The following is a 22,006-nucleotide window of genomic DNA, read 5'->3' on the forward strand; positions in this document are numbered from 1 at the left end:
CAAATACGAAATCTTTATTTTATAATCGCCAAACACTCAGCTTTATGGAAATAAAGTTCGTTGTTGATGTTCTATTTTGGTTAAGTGCATTTACTAAAATGCCTTCATCAATCCATAAAAGGGCAGTATTTTTAGTAATTTTGTTGTAAAAAGTAATTTTTAAATAAACATACAAACATTTTCACAACTACTGATGTTGCTTTTCAAAACTAATACATCCGAAACGAAAATATCGACAAATGACTTTAAGTTATTCAAAAGATAAAAAGTCTTCACAAAATTTAAAAAAAACACTTTTTTTAAAAGCCAATCCAAACAATCCCTTAATGTTAGTAGATGAAGAGATTATTTACGTAATTTATGTTGAAACTTGTCTTGTTTTGGAATTAATTTCATGCAAAAAAATTTAAATTCAAATTCACTTTGTGTAAATATATATAGATATATATATATATTAGATATATTAAAGTTGATAGTGGTAAGTGGTAGGTAGTAATATTAAGATTGTGTGAATTTGATGTCTGATTGGTTGTTCATGTTTTGGTGGTTGGTAAACCATGAAGGACCTTTTAGTATCTTTGTCGGTCTGCTCTCCACAATGCTCATCTTTTGTGGACCCTCTAAAAGCCCTTCATGGACACCACTAATCACACCCTTCTGTGTCTCTTTCCTTCTTTCCTTGTTTCCCTGTCTTATTTATTTATTTTTATTTAATTATATTATTATTTTAAATATATATTAATATATTTAGAGACAACTAATAATAGATTTCTCTAACCTTTTCAATCTCCCAAAAACTTTTAAATGTATTGAATTGACAAAAAAAAATTTTAATTTTCAAAACTTTTATTCTAAGTCCAAATTAAATAAAAATTATAAAATTATCACCATTTTATTTTTTTACCAGACCTATTGAATTTATATATGTTGGAGCACAAAAGAGGAGAACTCACCTCTTTCGTGTTTATGATGATACATTCATTCTATGCTTCACTGTTATTGGTACCACAAATATTTTAAATATTTTATTATTAAAATATTTAAAATATGAGATAATATGAAAAATAAAAAATAAAAATAATAATTAAATAAAAATGTTCAAGGGACCATATAATAAGAATGATAAGATATAAGAGGTTTTTAGTAATTTTCTCTTAAATATATGTAATTATGTATAGATTATTTAATTGTTCAATAATATTATATATATATATATATATCAAAGAAAATGTGTTTTCTTTGTTATAAATGATTCCACTTTTATCACATCAAACGGCCTGGTCAGTCATACAAATCAACTTTTTGAAGAAAAATTCTCAATCTAATCAATGTTCACCTTTTAGATTTTTGGACTTCATGCATTTCATTATTATTTTTAATATTATTTTTGATAAATTTATTGTTTGCCCTTTTTGAGAATTATGAATAATGTAATGATTTATTGCGATTAAATAGTGTCATGCCTTTAAACCAGGTAAAGTATATACTGTATTATTTTAAGGCTTTTTGTTATATTATAACGTTATTCTATGAGTTTTTTTTTTCACAATACACTGCTCTTTTAATACCAAATCAGAAATTATGTATTTATTAAGCTAACATAATATATATATATATATATAATTAGTGTTTTTATTATATACATTTAATGCAAATAAATAATATATGAAAAAAATCATAATTCAGATCTTAATGGAATCATACATGAAACAATATAAACCAATGGCCTCTTTGACACTACATTATTTACATGAGATATTTATTTTTGGAAAAGATCTGAGATTAAACCACAAAACTCATATAATGTGAGTGCGCATATATATTAAAAATGCTAACTCTATTTTTGTACATATATTTGACTTCTCTTAAATTCAGGACACTTGTCGTTTATTCAAAAAAAGAAAAACAAGATAACAATATATTAAATATACTCAAGCATTATAACAATATTTCACCAATAATACATACTACAATTTATAATGTTTTAATAATATAAAAAACATAGATTGTTTTAACTAACAAAAGTTCAGATTATAAATTTTCATAATATACTAAGATACAATCATACTAAATATATAACACCACTTTAAATTGTTATATTTTTATCTATAGTTTAGATATTTTCAATATATATATATATATTGACAATGAACAATCCATCCTACACAATTTTTTTTTTATTAGAATTGAGTAACTTGTTGTAAATTTATGAAACAAAGGTAGACAGACAACAAAAGTACTTGAAATAATAACAATAAAGATGAATGACTTAGATTTTACGTGAAAACCCCATAAAATAAAATAAAGTAAAAATTACCGGTAAAAAAAACCAATAAATTTTCTCATATAATAAAAATAACACAAACTCTTTAATTTTTCTTCTCACTATTTTTCTCACTTTCTCTCTCACCCTCACTCATTTATCTGAATAATACAATTAGAATATCCCTCATTCCCTCTATTTGGAGAAGAAAAGAATAAGTATTATTTCACCCTTATCTTTGGATTTGGTGAGGATTAGTGAGAGAGAGGATTATGCGAATATATATATATATTTCACATCTGTAGCAGCAATTTAACATATCATACTATACTGCTATTACAACAATGATTTCAACATTATTTTAAAATTTTAATATACATATTTTTGAATTAGCTACTTTAACCATGTGTATAGATATCGAAATTAATGTTTTTACATATTTATATTGATTTATGAGCTAAAATTCAAATTTGTCTACCTAATAAAAATACCAATACACTTATCTACATGAGAGTAATGATATCATAAAATAATTAAATTAAATAATTTATTAATATAAATAAATATATATATATATATTGAGGGATGGCCCCCCATGTGAGAGGCCGTAGGACTGGTCCTAAAGACAGTAGAGGACAAGTGGGACACATTGGGACCGAGTTTTATAGTAAGTATAACAGTAGCACATTCACACTCCCAACAAAAGTTCAAACCAAAAGATACCCTTTATTTTCTCCATTATATATATATATATATATTACTTGCTTCGAACTAATAAAAATCATATTTATTTGAAGTAAAATAAGTAAATTAGAAAATTAATATTTTATTTTTCATTCTGATTGTTTGTTCATGAGCAAACAAGAAAAACTTGGAAATGAACTTAGTTAATTATTCAGCTTGAATATTTGTTTGTGAAAAAGAGAGAAATTTAATATTAAATTGATTTTTATTCATAATTATTGTTTGTTTCCGAAGAAGCATTGGTAAAATGCAAATTGGTTTAAATTTTATTGAAATTTTGTATGTTTTTCGAAATAATCAATGTTTTATTTGAGCAAAACCGACATAATAAAAATTAAAACTACATCTCAACCCAAATTTAATGCTCAAGAATTCTTTTTTTTTTAATTTAAATAAAACTTAAAATAATAAATTAAAAGAAAAACTTTAGTATTTAAAGTGACTTTATGGGTGCAATTTACAATGGTACAAATCTAGAGAAGTAGGTCACTCTTGAAAATAAAAATTTTAAAAATTTTAAAAATAAAAAATAAAAAAGGGAGTGAAAAAGAGAAAGACAAACAGGACTCTCCTTTTGAAACCAGTCAGGATGATGCATATATCAAATAATGGGCTTTTCAAGCTGGTGCATGGATGAATGATGGTGACATAGAAATTTGTTCATTGATAAGGTACGTCCTCCAATCAATCTCCATTATTTTTAACCCTTTTTTACAACTTTTTTAATTATCTGTTTTTTTTTTTCATCCTTCATATTCTTTGGTACATATAATCAAATTTAAGAAATTCATTTGCGTCTCGTTATTTTTGAGCTTTTTTAAGATAATTTTAAAAACTATGGCAATTAGTTTAATTAGGGGGTTATTGAAAGTTCTCCCGGTAACATGCAGTAGAAATTTACTCTGTTTTCTGGTAGATAATGACAAATACAATGTACATTGAGAAATAAATTCGACAATTATGCGTGCACGTCTCTTTGACTAGCATGGTTAGTATGTGTGACATCAATGTGGTGGTCGGAAGACAGTTAAGGTGACTAATTTCGTTGCGGCGGTACTATATTCATTGACATACATTAGTTTTTAATCACCTTATAAATATATTTATAAATTAAAATTTATTTTAAAAAATATAATTTTTTTCAACATGTGTTTATTTTATAAATTTATAATTCGAACTCCTAAAATTCTAAAGTAAGTGATTCTAAGTATATCCTTCTGATAGTTAATTTTTTATATTTATATTATAGATTTATTATTATTAGATAAGATAGAGCAAGTCATCGTCATTAGAGATATGCATACCTGAAAAAGTTATCTTAAAGAGTTAGACTCGACCAATAAAAGAGTATGTTCAATAATCACGTGTTCATATTAAACAATTTAAGCACCGTGAAAAAATTAAACTCTAAGTCCCATTCCATGCCAAGCAGACCTAATTAGTCTTTCCAAATGAAAAAAATAAGTCCCTAATTTACTTAGAAAAAAAAAACTTCACTATGACAAAAAAACATACTTTTGGGATGCAAGTTGCTTTATTATAAAATTTTAATAAAAGAAAAAAAAAGTGTTCTTAATAGTTTTGCATCAACAAATAAGATAAAAAAAAAAAGAAACCCACTAATTTTGATTTAATTATAAGATTTAAAAAAAAAAGCACAAGATGAAACACAAATAAGCACTGGATTATGAGTGGGAGAAAGCAATGACATGAAAGAGCAAGCAAGAGCTTCAATCATGGAATGGAGTCTGATCAAGGTGAAAGGTACAAAAACAATGACATGGACATGGAGAAGAGAAAAGAAAGAAAAAATATTTATATATATGGCCCCAGCTGGTAAATCATAGCCTGGAGAAAAAAAAAAAAGAAGAGGGACCAGACACTGATATATTAAACTAAACAATGCTTCTTCTCATTGACCCATTGGATCATCACTCCATTTCCCCCTCTGTTTTTACAAACATAAATTTTTTAAGCTCTCCTTTACTCCCCCACCACTCTTCTTCTTCTTCTTCTTCTTCTTCTTCTTCTTCTGTGGAGAGATGGAGAAATAGTAGTAGCAGTGATAGTAGTAGTGGCAGCTTCACAGTGTGTTCAGAGAACTCATTCACTGTGAAGGAAAACAAAGGAAAGCAAAAGAAGAGAAAAGAAAGAAAGAAAGTAGCAAGCTTTCTTTTTCTGATCTAAAATTGTGATTTTTTTTTGCTTTCTTTCTTTTGGAGTGTTGTACCAGTACTTGAATGAGTGCATGTTGATTCTGTGGGAAAAAGCTGTGTTTTTTCCTTCTTGTTTCTTCATTAGAGCACCTCCAAGTTCTCTTCTCTTTAAGCTTTAGAATACTAGTTCAGTGTTGTGAGTGTGTGTGTGGATTCAGTGCTAAAAGCTGATACTTTTGTTGTATTTTTTTCTCTCTTGTTATTGGAGTGATTTCTAAAGAGTGTGTGTGTGTGTGTGTGTATTTGTGTGGATTTAGAACTAAGTAGAGCATCTGTTTCTTCTACAAAGTTTGGATTTTTAGAAGTTTAGTGAGTGAAACTGAGATTTTTTTGTGTTTTTTTCCCATTAGAGCATCAAGTTCTTCTTCAGAGTGTGTGGATTTAGAGGAAAAAAGTGAGATTTTTCTTTGTTTCACTCCATTAGAGTAGGAAGATCTTCTCTGAAGCTTTGGATCTTCGGCCATGGATGCCAATGAAGCCACGAGGGTTGTTTTCTCTCGGATCCAAACCCTAGACCCAGAGAACGCCTCGAAGATCATGGGTTTTCTCCTGATCCAGGACAATGGCGACAAGGAGATGATTCGCCTTGCCTTCGGCCCTGAAACTCTTCTCCATTCCATCATCCTCAAAGCTCGGAAAGAGCTTGGGTTACTAAACCCTAACCCTAATCCTACTTCGCCGGCATCCAGTCCTTTCCTTCTCGCTCGCCAGAGCTCCGGCCACCAGCCATGGGACTTCATTGACGACCTCCAGCTCCATGATCAGTTCCCTTTCCTCGCGGAACCAAGCGCCGGCCACCACGCTTATCGCCGGAGCTGCTCCCCGGCTGCCGACGCCGCCGACCTTGGTTGGCGTCCATGCCTTTACTTCGCTAGAGGCTACTGTAAGAACGGCAATGGCTGCAAGTTCCAGCATGGCTTACTGGAAGAGATGAAGATGGACGCCATGGTTGAGCAGCATTGCCGTGAGCTTCTTCTCAGAACTAAGACCCAAATCCCTCCTCCTCCTCCTCCTCCTCTCCCTTACTCTCCTACTTCACCATTACCTCCTTCCAGGTCTTCTTCTTCCCTCTAACTCACCTAAATCTCTCTAAGAACTTCATCTTTTTCACAGATTGAAGAATGTTTTTTTATCTTCAAAATGCTTGCAGGAGTGCTCTTGAAGCTCTAATCATGGGAGCAGGAAGTGAAGAAGCTTTCAAATTCACAGGTAGGTACAGGAGTGACTATGCAGCCATGGCCAGTCCTAGTGCTAGACAGATCTACCTGACATTTCCAGCTGACAGTACATTCAAGGAAGAAGATGTCTCCAATTACTTCAGGTTTCACCATCATCTTCATCATCTTCTTCTTTCTTCTGTGTTTGTGTTGTTTGTTGATCTTGATTGGTTTTGGTTTGAATTTTGAAGCATGTATGGACCAGTTCAGGATGTGAGAATTCCATATCAGCAGAAAAGAATGTTTGGATTTGTGACATTTGTTTATCCAGAGACTGTGAGATTGATCTTAGCCAAAGGGAATCCTCACTTTGTTTGTGATGCCAGAGTTCTTGTCAAGCCGTACAAGGAGAAAGGCAAAGTCCCTGACAAGTTCAGGTATTCACTTGCTCACCCTTCCTTTCAACTTTTGAATCAAAACAAAAGTTCAAATTTTTCAGTAGTTTGTTGATAATGAACAGGAGACAACAACAGCAAAGTGAGAGAGGAGATTTCTCTGGATGTACAACTCCTACTGCCATTGAACTTCAACTTGGTGAGCTTGTTTTTCTATGTATTTTTTTGGGTATCATTTTGCTTTAATGATACTTATAACTTGATTAATATTCAGGAGCAAGGATGCTGTTCAGTAACAGTAATCAAGATATATTGCTAAGAAGGAAGCTAGAAGAACAGCAACAAGCACTGGAACTACAACAAGCTATTGAGCTTCAAAGAAGACAGTTCATGGGACTTCAACTCCATGACATCAAAACAAGAAGCTCACTCTCAACTACTCCATCAGATGGCAGCCATGAAGATGGATCACCAGAAGGTGATTTCTTTATTAGTTATGTGTGTGTGTGTGTGTGTGTGTATTGATGAAAGTATTTTTTTTTTTTTTTGGGAAAGTGGAGTTCATGTGGATGATCTTACATTACTTTTTCTCTTTTCAGACAAGTCAATGAGCCCTGCACTTCCTACTGGTACTACTGCAGTCCAGCAGAGCAACAACCACCACACCAGCAGCAACAACACCCACGAGTTGGTGCATCAGAGTGCAGTCAAAGTTGCTGAGAAAGAGGAATCTGGTGGTGATGTGAGCCCCAAAGATGATGGTGATTTCCAAGAAAGGTAAAAACAAAACAGTATTATAGTATTGTTATCATTATTTAACAAAATGAAAGACCAATCTAATCTCTTCAGATATGATCTTTGTTCTAGTGACCACAACTTGCCAGACAGTCCCTTTGCTTCACCAACCAAAGCATCATCAACCTTCAATCCATACCTTATGCAGATGCAAAGGTACATGTAATTGCTTGCTTAATCTTCTAGTAAAAACAAGATTTCTGTGTCTCGTACTAAAATATTATTTTGTTTTGATGATGAAACTTGAAAGCACTTGGAATGCAAAAGCAGTGGAGAATTAGCTGGAGGGAGTGGTGATGATGCTGATGATGATGTCTATCCTTTTCAAATTGGCAGGTAGAAGAAGAAGAATTAGAAGATGATAGGATTTAGAAGACATAGAATATGATTAAAGATTAATGCTTCAGTTAGAAGAGAAGTCATCAGAGGAGAAAGAAAAAGCAGAAGTGTGGGTTGGAATCAAAACATCAGTCAACAATCAATCAATCCATCCATCCATCAATGATCAATGTTCCAAATAAATTCTATTTTGGTGGCGCTGGTGTACACTTAGTAGGCACCAACCATGTCTCACCTACCTTCAGAAATACAGTGATAACAGTTGCTATACTGAGTACTTAATACAGACAATGGAAAACAGGTTGACAGGGACAAAGCCAAACTGAGTTCCTTCTCAGAAGGACAAGGCCAGGCCTGTGTATCAAAAGAAACAGGGATAGGACCACAGTCTTCACTCACTCACTCACAGCTTCAAACTTTGGAACTTATCCTTGATTTTTATGTATTTTCTCTCTTCTTATATGTAAAAAGATTTTGGTTTTTTTTTTTTTAATGGCAAGCTTGTAGTTCTGTTATTATATATATATATATATATATTTGAGTGATTTTAAAGATCATTTTGCAGAGACTTTTTGTGGATTGAGTTTGATGTGTTTGTTAGTGTCTGGTGTAGTGATGTGGTTGCATGTGGTGGGCATGTGCTTGGTGGGGGAGTGTTGTACGTTTGAGATTGTTGGGAGTTCTTGTGCTCATTTACACGTCCAACGTGGCTTGTTTTGTCTGCACCTGCTGCTGCTGCTTTTGCTGCAACTGTTTCAATCTCCTCACCAACCAATCAGAGTTTTTACTTTTTACTACTATTCACCTCTAATGATCTTAAATGATTCCCTTCCCTTGTGAACAAGTGTGACCACTTGTACAAAGTCAGTAAAGAACTGCTTGAATACCCTTGTAAAAGTGAAGCCAAAGGAAGCTTAATTTTTTCTTATTTAATTTATATGATCACAAAGGTTTAAAATATTTTTTTATAAAGATAATCATAATAACGTAAAACACTTGACTCATGTTTTAGCTGCTATTCATTCCATATATATATATATATATATAATTGCATATTACCCATTTATAAAAAAACATGGAGATGAAATGACACAAGAAAATTTGAAATTATGTGTATATATACCTTTAGAACTTTTACATTCGGACGTCTGTATATACGGCAAAAACCAAAATAATTTTATTTGAGAAAAGATAAATGTACTTGAACAGATCTCTCACACATGATCAGGAATAGTCCTCCTATCTTTGTAGCTGGACAGACCTGTGTCTTCAGACGATTGCCTTCGCCGTCCCAGTTTGTTTCATTCTCTTTTCTTCCCTGCTCTTTTGCTTTCATCTGTTTTTCCTCATCTTCGGTGAGGATTTTTAGATGTTATTTACTTTTAGCTCTTTTCTTTATTCAGGGCACTTTTTCTATCAGACTGCTCTTCTCTTATTTTTTTAATAAATTGGTAGTTTATCCACTTTATTCAAAAAAAAAAAAAACCTGAGTGTGGATGGAGGAAGACCCGTCTAGGGGGAGAGACGAAGATGTATTACTATTTTTAAAAATATATAGTTTAATCAGATGTCCGCATATGATAAAAAGTAATAAAAATGAACACAGGACAGGAGATAGAAAGCGAGAGGGTATTTGGTAGCTATGTTTAGAAAGTTATCTAACTTTATATGAATTTTTGGAGAAAAAAACCCCTGTAAATTTGGAATTTTATATTTAAATTTTTGGGGGTGTTTTACAAAAATGTATGCATCCTTGCGACTTTTGTGGAAACATCCTTGTTGTACTAATAATTATTTTAGTGTGTATGTGTGTGTGTGTGTTTTTTTTAAAAAAACAGAAATACTTTAAGATATTTCTGCAGAAGAACCCAGTAGCTTCAAATTTTTTTATAATTTAACCTCATGTTTTTAACTCTGACGAAGGTCATTTGAACAAATGCTTTTCTTACTTTAGTTATATTAAAGAATTAAATTGATTGTAAGTCCTTGATCATTTTATTTGTGGCAAATAATCTCTGTATTTTCGAAAAAAAAAAAACCTTTTAGCCCTTCATTTTTCCAAATAAAGATCCTTCTAAATTTTGTAGAATATTTTCAATATTAAAAATAATACAAAAAGCACAAATACCCTAGTACTTTTTGAAACCCTAACCCTAGCAAAAAATGGAATAATTATGTAGATAACAATAACTTCAAAATATTGATTTATCTAATAAAATGTAAAAAATAGAATATATTACAAAGGGTAGCTCATTTGACTACTATTATAAATCTCTATATTTTTTTTTATAATCATACTCTTCTATTCTGCAAACCAAACATAAAAACAACAAACCGGTATTTCTAGTATCACACAAATCACAAACAATGTCCATCTTTCAAAACATTTAATCACAAGAATATAAGCCATTGATTTAAATCTAACAAAACAAATTAGCCAACATTCAGAGCTTGGAAATAAGGCCAAAATGGAACAAGATTAAATCATTCACTTGGCCAAGTTCATTAAAAACTTCTCTTGATCCAACCAGCAACTAACAAAGAAAGTTATCCTTCAAATCACCCACAAACCAATTGTAAGAATTGACAAAGTTATTCTATCACAACAGAGGCTCAAAAGTCACTAGAAAAATTTTGAATGCAAAATTAAAGAGAACTGTTAACAAGACAGTATATTACATTGCTGATGACTGGATACAAGTATAACAAGACGACAACACTTATCGGAAACAGTACATTGCTGATGACTGGAAACAAGTATAACAAGTCAACAACAATTACAGGATGCATCATATATAGCCTATTCCTAAAGAAAACTGAACATCAGCAGGACAAAGCAAAGCCAAAAGATCTTGTAAGAGGTGAGATTTCGTACCTGACCATGCTTTGTATAATCTACAATTCCAGAATGAAACCTACTTCTCTTAACCTCAGTTTGATCAATAAGAGATGAAACAAGAGGATGGGGGCCGATTGCTCGTGAATAAAACTGGCCAGTTATGTCTAAGATCAATGAACAAACGGCATCCCGAAAATCTATACATCAAGAATTGTAGCTAATGCATGGTGCGCACCGGGGGTACTGTTGGTTTCTTCTCTATGGCCTCATAGTAAAGAACGAAGTTATCCTGAAATTTAAAAATGAAGATTAGTTCACACAACTGAGTCTGAGAGAAAATTGAAAATATAAACTTGTACGAACCTTACGTACTGTATCCCATGCATTGGGATCAAAACAAAGATAGGAACCCCTTTCATATGTTTGAGTTTTGACAAGAGGCTCCATGTTTGGAACTTTCATGAACCAAAATTGATGTTCTTTGTGATATAACCAACCCCTCGAATATCTGTAGGCCATCGAATCAGAAAGGAAACAAAGACAAAAGTGCATTCACAATATATTCAAGTGATTCCTCACGTGTGTGTGTGCACGCTGCTAGCATGCGAGCGAGAGAGAGAGAGAGAGAGAGAGAGAGAGAGAGAGAGAGAGAGAGAGAGAGAGAGCTTACAGTTCATGTGCAGCATAAACTTGGGCTTCATCCTTTGGCATGCTGATAAAGAGGAAGACAGAAACAAACAAATTCTTGAAATAACTTCAGAAACAAAGAAACAATAATAAATTGTACAAAAATGAAAAATGAAAAATGAAAAAAGCAATCATAAAAAAACACGGACCTGTAAAAGATGTAAAACAATGTCGATAGCTGAAACCTAGCAAAATGCCCTTGCTGCATCCATGGAAAAAGATATAGCATTACTGAATAGATAAACTAAGTTAAAGCCAAACAGACCGCAGGAGATGAATGGGCTCACTGTTAGAGGAGGCGGCTGCTTTAGAATAGTAACAATTTGGGATAGTATACTCTGGCTCTCCTTTTGCAGGTTCATCAGACCATGGGGAAGCAAATGTCTTATAAAGGTTATCACTTGAGTTTAAGCTCAATCCTAATGTAGTTAAATCAATTCCCAAAGCAAGAGATGTCAGATCTGCATCATTCATCCTTATAACACTTAACAAACCCAAAAGTCCAAAGCGATCAGTTGTCGTTTGCATCCCCTGCATAGGCTTAATACTCTGATCTCTATATGACTGAGTGGCAGCTGACATTTGCTGCAACCTAAATTGCGATTGACTCTGCTGATGTTGATACTGCTGCATAAGCTGCTCATAGCCTGCCATTCCAGAGGCTGCACTTGGCGAAGTTAGTGGCCTCAATCCAATACTAGGGGGTCCACTATTCTGAACCTGAAATGGTAAAGGAGAAAATAAAATTGATATGATACCATAACCTGAAGGATAGGACTTCCTGATAAAAGCATTGGCTAAGAACAGACCTGAGAATGATATGTTCCATGTGATGGAAACAGATCAGAACCATGCAGATGAAGAAGATCTTGGTTGTTTCCAGGTACAAAAGACATCGCACCTGTACTGACAGAAGCTGCATGAGGTTGTTGTTGTTGACGGTTAGATGAATAAGTCCCTCCTAAGTTAAACCCAACAGATCTTCCCATCTGAGAGAAATAAAATGAGATCCAAAATTTTTAATCACATGCCTATATTATTAGAATCCAGATATCTACAAATCAAAATGAAAGCCTTGGCTCACAGGGAAATGTGGTGACTGCATCATCGGCACATTATCATGCAGCTGTTCTTTTTGTTGCAAATCCATAGAAAATTCTGAGCTGCCACCTATATGAGAATCCGAAAGAGATATTGAGGAAACAGAAGAACAACTAAAATTCAAAAATATGCAGACCTTCATACATGCATGCAATCTTATATTAAAAAGATATGTCACAGCATTCCAGGCAGTCATAATAAACACAAATTCATCAAAAGTATAATTTAAAAATTGACCCTTAGAGATGGCACACACATAGTGTTAGTGGGTGTCAAATGGATATAAATTCATTTCAGAGCAACATGCACTGCCAACAAATGGATACTCATTGTGTGGGGGAGGCAATTAGCTCTTGTTCTCACAGGCTAGAATGGTGGTCTACGAAAATGAATGGGAAACTGACACACAAATATAGATTACTGAGTCTAGACTAAAAAAAGTGCAGGTGCCAGAATAGAAAAACTACAAGAGAATATTCAACGAAAAGGATAGATAAAGATCATAAGCTTCAATAGGTCAGCTTACAGATAGAAAAATCAGAGGCATGAAATGAATAATGGTTCTAACTCAGAAACATTGCTGAGTAAATCTTGATAGACATTTGACTTAAAATTATGTCCATGATCCAAACAGTGTGAGAAGAGATTAATACGTGAAACAATCAGGACAACAGCATTTCTCAAGCACAGGAATCAGAAAGGCATAGATATTTAAGGATTCATAGGGATCAGAATTACAAAATCAACTATCAAAGCCATTAGTCTTTTAGAGTTCACCAGAGAGAAAAATGAAGTATGCATATCATTCAAGCACAATGAAGTACTGCTCCAGTTCCTTGAGAAAAGATGTATCGATCAACAAACAGCCTATGGGAAAAGGAAGACTGGGGAAAAAGCAAAACACCTACTATAGAATGATATATTTGTCGATGAACTTGGAAAATGGAACAATAAGTCATACTTTCATCATACAGTGGTTCAGTACCAAGGAGAAACCATGGAAAATATGGTTCTACCAAGAGATCACAGAGACATTGGATCTCATAGGTTTGATCATAATCTTGTTACTGGGAGTGACCACATAGCAGCAGCCACTGGCAATAAACAGATTTGAATAAAGAAAAAAATCAACAAACAATCATTTTGCTGGAAGAACAAAAGCACCTTTATATCCTGGCAAAGCTGGGAAATCTTCATTTTGAATGCTAAATTCCTGGTTTTGTTGGACAATGGAGCTAACTCCCATTCCTTGCTTTCGCAGTGAGCCTGCAATTAAACTATCAGATTCCATCTAAAATAGGAGACACAACCAAGAGAAACCCATCCAGAATTATTTATTACCCAATTGTCCTTGTGGTCCTCCAGCAGAACTTGGTCTCCCAGACAACAAAGGAAAATCATTAATGTCAAAGGGCGAACTGTCACTAGAGTTAACATCATTTAGCATGCCCATTGTGTTCAAAGGATTATTTCCAGATTGTAGCTGGCTCTGTGATAGCGGTCCTCCAGGTCCTGGGTAGGAACTCCCAAGCATACCAATCATCTGTGGTGTTGCTGCTTACGGGCAAGATGATTTTTTCAAAGAGTTGCACAGGACCAAAATAAGCAAAGCACCACAAAATAACATTTAATGCATGTAAAAACACTATTAAAACATGATAAAATCTTTTTATTTGGAAAATGAATATTCTCATATTCATTTAATTGATTTTGTTTTGATCTAAGCTCATCCAATCAATCCTACAGCTTGAATATTTGGCAACCATGCAAGGAGAAACTTGCCAGGAAAAGAGTACCTTGTTAGTCAACATGAAGGATTATTTCAGTTTGCACGACTTTGCTTAAGTTGATCTTTTCTATTATGGCACAAACTGACCATTCTGACTTTGAAAGGACAACATTCTATGATCTCATATACACCTTTACAGTCCGACTTTCACAACCAGATTATAGATATGTATTTACTCAGGTTTAGTGTAAGGTAGTTGAGAAGCAACCAAAACAATATAATTGTTTCTCTTTTACTTCCAATTAAGAAGGAAATGAGTTCTCATTATTATGATCCTGAAGAAAAGGGGAAATAAACCCTGGATATCAGCATGAACAAAACAAACATAAAAAATACGTGATCACCAGAAGGCGAGTGATGTTCATTCATAAAGCCCAAAATTGCAAACTTTTTATCATGATGGTGATAGTAAAATATATAAGGCATGATGATAGAAGAGAAGAAAAACCTGATAAAACAATCAGATATTTCCAAAACTGAATTCCAATTAAAATAATCTTCCTATTGTATTATAAGAAAGAATGGATTAAGCCAGCTACGCCTTAAAAAAAAGGAAAAAAAGCCTGAACAGGAGGAATAGGAGAGCTGGGAATGACTTGTTAAAGACTTGCTTCCTAATTGTTCTACCTTTTAATAAGGATAAGAAGCTAGCAATATAGTTGGACTAACCTCCATGGAAAATCTAAGTCCGCAGATGGAAACAGATCTCATATGCAACACAAAGACTAATCAAAATGTGTCAGGTAAACTAGAGAAGCTTACCTTGTTGAAGCATGCCACCCATCAATCGGTTGGGCCCTTGCACATTAAGACTCCCTGAACCACTATTAGCAGCTAAATTAACACGTGATGTAAGACCAGAAATTGACAATCCTCCAGAGCTTATCCCTCTTCCCATGTTGCCTCCACCAACAATATTGCCCATTGAATTTGTGATTCGAGAACTCACATTTCCCAAAATTGGAGATACTCCCAAACCAGGAACTGAATTGCGACTACCACCTGTACCAGAGTTTGAGGAAAGCCCAGGTATTGAAACACCAACGCCATTCATGCTACTACTGTAAGCAGAGCCCCCAACCACGTTTATGCCACCTCTACTTGTTACCCCAGAATGGCCATGAGAGCCCCCATGCGATATCTACAATGAAAAGAACAGAAAAATTCAAATTTAGCAGGAAACATACCTAAATAAAAGAACAGTCTAACATAATCCTGCAGCAATTGTATATTATTTACAAGGAGTAGCAAACCTGAGACATGGCAACTGGAATATTGTTTGATGTAAATCGTCCACTTGAAATGCTTCCCCCAGGTTGTTGAACTCCACTTGATGGGACACCACTAAGTGCTGCATTCCTCGATGCAAGGGAAGGTGGAATATTTGGAACATTGAAGCTTCCATGGATATTATGCAGTCCTTGCACACCGCCTGCACAGACATTTTGATAATGTTGAGGAGTGGCACATTTGAGAACGAAGATTGAAGGGGAAAAATCGCACCAGAGTGATGAAAACCTGGAGCTGTAGCTGATTGAGCAGAAAATGACGTTGCAAAAGGCCTGCCTGTAGAATCAGGAAGATTGGAGGTTGAACCGTTGAGAGTAGACTGCAAACAAAAGATCCAGTTTTATAACCCAAGCAAACAAGAACCTGAAACATAGTATTCATCAATAGTTTCAGAAAAAGAGCACATAGAAAAAATGGGGATACATTGAGTAGCCCGGACATTGTAGTTGATGCCAAGATAGTTCATATACGACAGTCACAGATGCATAGGTTCAGCTTTCCAGCTGAAAATTGGTTGTTTTTTTCAGCTTCTGAGAATTGATTAGCGTGCAACTGACTTCTAATCTGAAAAGGAGAAAAACCAACACCATAAGGGGTACTCGTAACTTATGAAAAACCTAATTCTTTAAAGATCTTTACAATAAACTTGTAATGCTGATAAAAGCACCCCGGGCCACAGCAGGCACCAATCATGAATTGCTTAGATAATTCGTTTATGATACAATAAATCTACTTCAGCATTTCATGGATCCATTAACACAAATTTGAGCAAGTTCAGGGCTTATAACGAATAAGCTTCAGCTCAGATGGCTTCTACATTACAGCTAAATTAACTCATACGAAACAAACAAAACAAAACTTCACTGTGCGAAAACGCAAATCATCCAGGTGTTCAATCCCCGCCATGCCGCTATCCTAGTTGTCGTCACCTGTTTTGTCGCATCTTAAAACTCCTATTTAAGCTCCTCCCAAGTATCCATCACAGTTCTTAGAGGCCACACTCCACTGTCATACTACTGAACAAAATCAAAACTATAAACATACACCACAAATAAACTACTAACACCTCTTTCTACCACATCTCACCCTCAAAGAAATAAATCAGAATAAAGACTACCACATCACAATCCCCTCAAACTATACAAAGGAAAATGCTACATTTCATGGACAAAAATCATGCATTCCTTTTTCAACCTGCACCACCAACACCCAGCTGGATTCGACTACAAATTAAACAATAGCTAAAGAAACTAAATCTAACATTTCGCTTCCTTCTAGCAATTCCAAATCTCCAAAAATCGAAACTTTCCTCCTAATTCCCAGAGAATGCACTTAATCCGAACGATTACCTCAATAAATCCATCAAAACTCACAAGATAAACAAAAACCATCGAAAAACATATAAAATAATCAACTAAATAAAACAATAACTGCTTCAATTGCAAAACCTAGAAACCAGATCGATACCAGAATGGTTTGAGCCCGCAGGGACTTCAAGAACAACGGGACAGACAACGAACGGCTCCCTAGCAAAGGACACAAAGGAATCAAACAAGATAAACTTCGATCGATCGAGGGATTAGAGTGAAGGCAAGACGATGAGAGCTGCGAAAAGGGTTTATAGGTTATCGCTCGGAGAGAAGCAGATGTTGTTCTCTATAAAAGGATTCAGACGAGAAAAAAAAAAACCCGTGCAATTGAACCGGTTCGAACCGACTTGTTAATCGAACCGGTTCAGACCGGTTCTTTTTGTATATATAACCCCTCAAAATTGATATTTAGTGGTGGTATTTAAAATTTGGTGCTTGAAAATTATTGAAAGTAAAATTTTTATATGGGGTTAACCAAATTTTATTTAAAATTTTTTATTTATTTTATTAATATTAATTAATTTTAAAATTCAGTAAAGTTTTTGAACTGGTTTAATTGGGATACTTCACCCCAAGTTAATCTTTCTTAAAAATCCAGATTAAAGACTGTGATATTTTTTTAATTTTATATTAGTTTATAAAAATCCAGATAACAGTATAAAATAAAAAAATATACCTAAGCTATCTATATATATTTGGGCTTTGCATGTCTATGCTCCCACATTCTTTCGACTCATAACTTTTTTTTAAAAAAATAAATTCAAAAATTACATATAATAATCTAGAATGGGCCCAGTGTAAGTTAAAAGTAAATTCTTGTGCAGTTTATGCACTTAAACCCCTTAGAAATACAAAAAAATAAAATAAAATAAAATCATATAAAAAATAAATCAAAAGTCATCGCCCCCATATTTAAACAGTAAAATATTTGACTGTCAGATCAAAAATTCAGACTTTTTTTCAAAACATAATTGAGAGAAAACTAATAAAAAATTTGTGTAGTGAGTTATTCATATTGTCAATAATAATAATAATAATAATTCAAAATCATCCAATATAAAATTTTCGACTATAATAGAGATAATAAAAAAAAAATAGCAATTTCATGTGAGCATAAATGATAAAAAAGACTATTCATTTAGTAAAATTTCTCTCATTATACATAAGCTACAGATTTCACAAATGCCACAACAAACCAAGAATACACAAAAAAGAGTAGCAGACATGAATTGAATGTAGTTAGCAGCAGTCTCTGCACAAGTTCTTCATCTAATTCCCATTTTCATCTGAAAAGAATACAAAGATCAGCATCATAATCTGATGAACTGAATCATTACTGTATCTTCTGAATTCCTGTTTAAGGTTTCCATGGGCGCCGGAGGCGGCGGAGGAGTTGGTGTCATTGGAGGAACAGCAGAGAAAATGGTGTTCTTATCTACTCCATTACTCTCACTAGACAAGGCCACAAGTGCAGCAACCAAACCAGCATTGCCGGCAAGTGTCGGTTCGGTATAATTGTAGTTCATTCTAACGTCGTGGAAGCCATCGTGTTTGTCAGGGCCGGCCACCATAGCTCCGATGATCGTGTGGGGGTTTGGCTTATGTGTATCCCTCCATTTCCAACCTCCCTTGCAGTTGTACTTCACTCCATTCTTTGGTATTGATGCACCGCGGTGGTGAACATGCTTTGGATATCGATTGCCGAATCCTACAATGTAGCTCATTTTCTGTGGGTTGTTACCTAGAATGTAATCGATCTGCGAAATGGCGAGAGGTTTTGTTATGGAGTAAATTGAAGTTGAACATGTATGCTGGAGATTGAAAAGATGAATGAATACCTGAGTCTTTGCAAAGTTTCGCAACACGTCGGTGGAGAAGAAATTAGGACCACAGTACCATCCAGGAGTGTCAGCAGCGTCGAGATAGTCACTGTAAACTGTTGCAAGAAATGCTGCATTCACGACGTATTGAAGAGGTTGCGGTCTCCCATGGTTCAATTGTATAAGACCACCTGAAAAAGAAAAAGCTCGGTCATTGAGATAACGAAGCAGGATTGGAGCCGATAAGTATAATAAAAGTTTGAGGACTGATTTCAAACCTTTGGTTCGGTTGAAGGATTTGAAAATCGGTAGATAAGAGCACATTACTATGCCTGTTTGATTGTGGAAAGTTCTCAGAATTTCTTCGTAGGGATATCCGGGGCTCAAAAACAACCTCAGTCTGCTCAGAAGAACCTTCACACGAAGAATAAATACGAACCTCATAAACAAAAGTAGAGAAATTATTCTATAACATCTTTTCATTTAGAACTAATTAAGCAAGAATTCTTTCTGCAAGGTGATCACAGAAATCAGGAATTTACTAATACAAGCAATTGGAGGAAAACCAGAAAAAAATCATTAGGAACTTATGATTTAAATAAGAAATTGATAGTGTGATTTGATCTTTTCCCAAATTGCTTTGTAGTCACGAAAAGGAGATAATGAAAACAACTAGTTAAGAGCATAGTGCCGAAAAATCTCCAACCACCGCACTAATGGGAGAATGCAAATAAAGTTTCTTTGAAATACTTCCATCTTAAGCAAATCATCATTATTGGATCATCAAGGCACTAATTAATTAATTACATGAGAGTTCTTGATCCACCTACAAACATCCAGAATATCGGAATCAATCTACCTTAAAAATAGTACTCAGATTTGCGGTAATCTTAGAAGTATATGCATGAACCAAGAAGAAACTAAATGCCAAGTCGAGAATTCAATGAAACAAAGTATCATATAACAAAAGAAACTTACTTGAGCACCGGTGAGCTTGTTATCCCAGCTAAAGACACCGTAATCAGGGCCACCCCAGAAGGCCCCGGCATGCTTAGCAAGCTTCGGATGAGTAGCCAATTGAAGATATGAAGTATTCCCCGTAGCAAGATACATCCAAGTTCCACCCCAAACATATTCATCCCAGTAACTAGTCGAATTATAGAACAGAGAGGGGTCACTGCCACCAGCACTGTACCTTCCCCTCTGGTCTCTAGAAAACTTGAACAATGTCGTCGCACCATGGACAAGCTTCTGAGAGTACATCTTGCTATCTTTGAACACAATGGACGCCGCTGCCAATGCTGCAGCCATCTCAGCTGCAAGGTCTGAGCAACTATGACACTCATAAACAGGACGTGGGTAATCGATGTCCTCCGGCCTCATCCAACAGTAATGATCATTCGGTGTTGGTCCTCCAGAGGTGTCCCCTTGGCCAACCTGCCAAAATAAATTAAATCAATCAATCACTCAATTCACTGAAGTTTCTTTGATGAATGAGACTATGTTGATTCAGAGCTCATGCCTGAGCAGCGATTCGATCAATGGTGTCTGCAGAGGAGTTGAAGGTCTTGAGAAGGTAATCTGCACCCCATTTGATGAGTTCCTTGACATGAGCAAGTTCACCAGCAGCCTCATACTTGGCACTGTACTCAATCACACTCCAACTGAGCATTGTCATTGCGAATGAAGCCGGGAAATTGAACTTAATGGCATCTCCGGCATCATAGAATCCTCCGACAAGGTTCCTACGGACTGCTGAATCGGAGAGGCCATCTTTCATCCCGGAATTCCCCCTCCATGAGACATTGTTGTGCTTTGGGAGGGGACCAGCTGCCATGGAAACAAACAATATATGCAAATTCTTCATAAACTCAAATCAAAATTAGATTTTTGTTGGAATGCAATCATGAATTGCACGAAAGATCTGATCTGCTAACAGAAAACAAGTTTTGAAAATTTCACAAGAACACTTAAATCATTGAGGATAATAATGTGAAACTTTTTTTTTTCATCAGAAAAAGCCAAACTTTGACAGCAATGAACAGATAAAAACCAAAAAAATGATATAAATCTGAAAGTTTCAAAACACTGGATCCACTCAAGAAACTAATGTGAAAAAATCCATCAGAAAAACCATAAAAATCCAAAACTTCGGAAGCAATATACAATAAATAAACAGAAAGACGATCTAATTTGAAAGTTTCACAAGAACATAGATCCATTGAGGAAATTAATTAGAAAAAAAAAACCAGAAAAAGCAAAAAAAAATAAAAAATCCAAACTTTGGCAAAGATCACACACTAATCAACCAAGAACAAACAAATAAATTTCAAGATCCACACTCACAACGCTGGGCATTAAAGAACATGAGGGCCTTATGCAACGCAAGCGTATAATTATCCGGCGGCGGTTTGGGCCGGTGATGCCTAGGCACAGTCTTGACAATCAAAGTCACGAATCCGGCGAGCACGGCGGCGGCGACGAGCGAGCCGACGGTCCACAAGAAGATCTTCCGGCTAACAATTAGACACCCAAGGTCCACATACTTCTTCTTCTTGGTGCCTTGATCTCCAGGCCCAGCAAGCAGCCAGCTTTGCTGCGTCTCATCAAGTGGCCGAGACGAGGCCGAGAGCGCGGCACGGTCAATGTCATGCAGCGTGCGGCTGCGCTCGTCGTCAGTGGCGGAGTCCGCGTGCGAGATCTCAAGGGAGCCGCCCCAAGGGTCACGCCCATACATGCTCATCGTTGCTAAACCGCCAGAAAGCTCTCGTTTTGGGTAAAGGTGGAAGCTTTTAGAGCAATGTTTATAGGAAACCAAAGGATGGAGAAGTGTGGAAGCAAAGCAAGGAGGAGAAGAATGGGATGGAGACTCACAGCCAGTACTGATGGTGATTGTTGGTGATGTGATGATAATGCAGCTGTAGCTGGACTGGTTGGGTGGAGCACAGAGAGAGAGAGAGAGCAGAGCAGAGCAGAGAGGGGACAAGATTCAAAGGAAGGGAGGGATGTTTCCATGTTTGGTTGGGAGTGTATGTATGAGCCAAGAGAGAGAGAGAGAGAGAGAGGGATCAAAGAATCCAAGAGACGTTGTATATTATTATTACTAATTAGAGTGAGCTGTATCAAGTTGTGTGGACCTTGGTCGGTGTTTTTTTTACTGTTTGTTCGAGTTTTATTTATTTGTTTTGAATTTTTTTTTTT

At 35.1% G+C, this 22,006-nt stretch overlaps 3 protein-coding genes and 1 non-coding gene across 5 annotated transcripts; 2 read left to right on the top strand and 2 right to left on the bottom strand.

Moving 5' to 3' along the window:
• The first annotated feature begins 5,538 nt into the window (after nt 1-5,538).
• Nucleotides 5,539-8,010, top strand: LOC120265390 (zinc finger CCCH domain-containing protein 23-like). Of its 2 annotated transcripts, none has more exons than XM_039273269.1 (8): nt 5,539-6,278; nt 6,374-6,544; nt 6,632-6,817; nt 6,883-6,974; nt 7,050-7,253; nt 7,375-7,552; nt 7,643-7,726; nt 7,821-8,010. In XM_039273269.1, the coding sequence occupies exons 1-8, from the start codon at nt 5,686-5,688 to the stop codon at nt 7,849-7,851; spliced, it is 1,539 nt and encodes a 512-aa protein (XP_039129203.1). In that variant the 5' UTR covers nt 5,539-5,685; the 3' UTR covers nt 7,852-8,010. The 2 variants fall into 2 exon arrangements, with proteins under 2 accessions (XP_039129203.1, XP_039129204.1); XM_039273270.1 differs by having other exon boundaries at nt 6,901-6,974.
• Nucleotides 8,011-10,517: 2,507 nt separating this feature from the next.
• Nucleotides 10,518-17,234, bottom strand: LOC120265786 (probable NOT transcription complex subunit VIP2). Its single transcript, XM_039273752.1, is given in 15 exon segments — nt 10,518-11,037; nt 11,112-11,256; nt 11,419-11,460; nt 11,585-11,637; nt 11,723-11,743; nt 11,745-12,155; nt 12,245-12,424; nt 12,520-12,605; nt 13,701-13,802; nt 13,878-14,090; nt 15,088-15,466; nt 15,579-15,757; nt 15,829-15,934; nt 16,039-16,179; nt 17,083-17,234. Coding segments are annotated over 14 exon segments (2,007 nt in total). The 5' UTR covers nt 16,057-16,179; nt 17,083-17,234; the 3' UTR covers nt 10,518-10,965.
• On the top strand, nt 15,829-15,906 carry LOC120266264. The gene has a single exon (XR_005538105.1). It is a non-coding gene; the product is annotated as a small nucleolar RNA snoR35 (small nucleolar RNA).
• An 869-nt stretch (nt 17,235-18,103) lies between the features above and the next one.
• LOC120265787 (endoglucanase 9-like) lies at nt 18,104-21,825 on the bottom strand. Its single transcript, XM_039273753.1, has 6 exons — nt 21,152-21,825; nt 20,328-20,635; nt 19,784-20,242; nt 19,084-19,219; nt 18,824-18,996; nt 18,104-18,742 (listed from the first exon to the last, which is right to left on the bottom strand). The coding sequence occupies exons 1-6, from the start codon at nt 21,546-21,548 to the stop codon at nt 18,296-18,298; spliced, it is 1,920 nt and encodes a 639-aa protein (XP_039129687.1). The 5' UTR covers nt 21,549-21,825; the 3' UTR covers nt 18,104-18,295.
• Nucleotides 21,826-22,006: the final 181 nt, after the last annotated feature.

The sequence above is a fragment of the Dioscorea cayenensis genome, chromosome 7 (genome assembly GCF_009730915.1).
Source record: "Dioscorea cayenensis subsp. rotundata cultivar TDr96_F1 chromosome 7, TDr96_F1_v2_PseudoChromosome.rev07_lg8_w22 25.fasta, whole genome shotgun sequence".
In the NCBI taxonomy this organism is placed as follows: domain Eukaryota; kingdom Viridiplantae; phylum Streptophyta; class Magnoliopsida; order Dioscoreales; family Dioscoreaceae; genus Dioscorea; species Dioscorea cayenensis.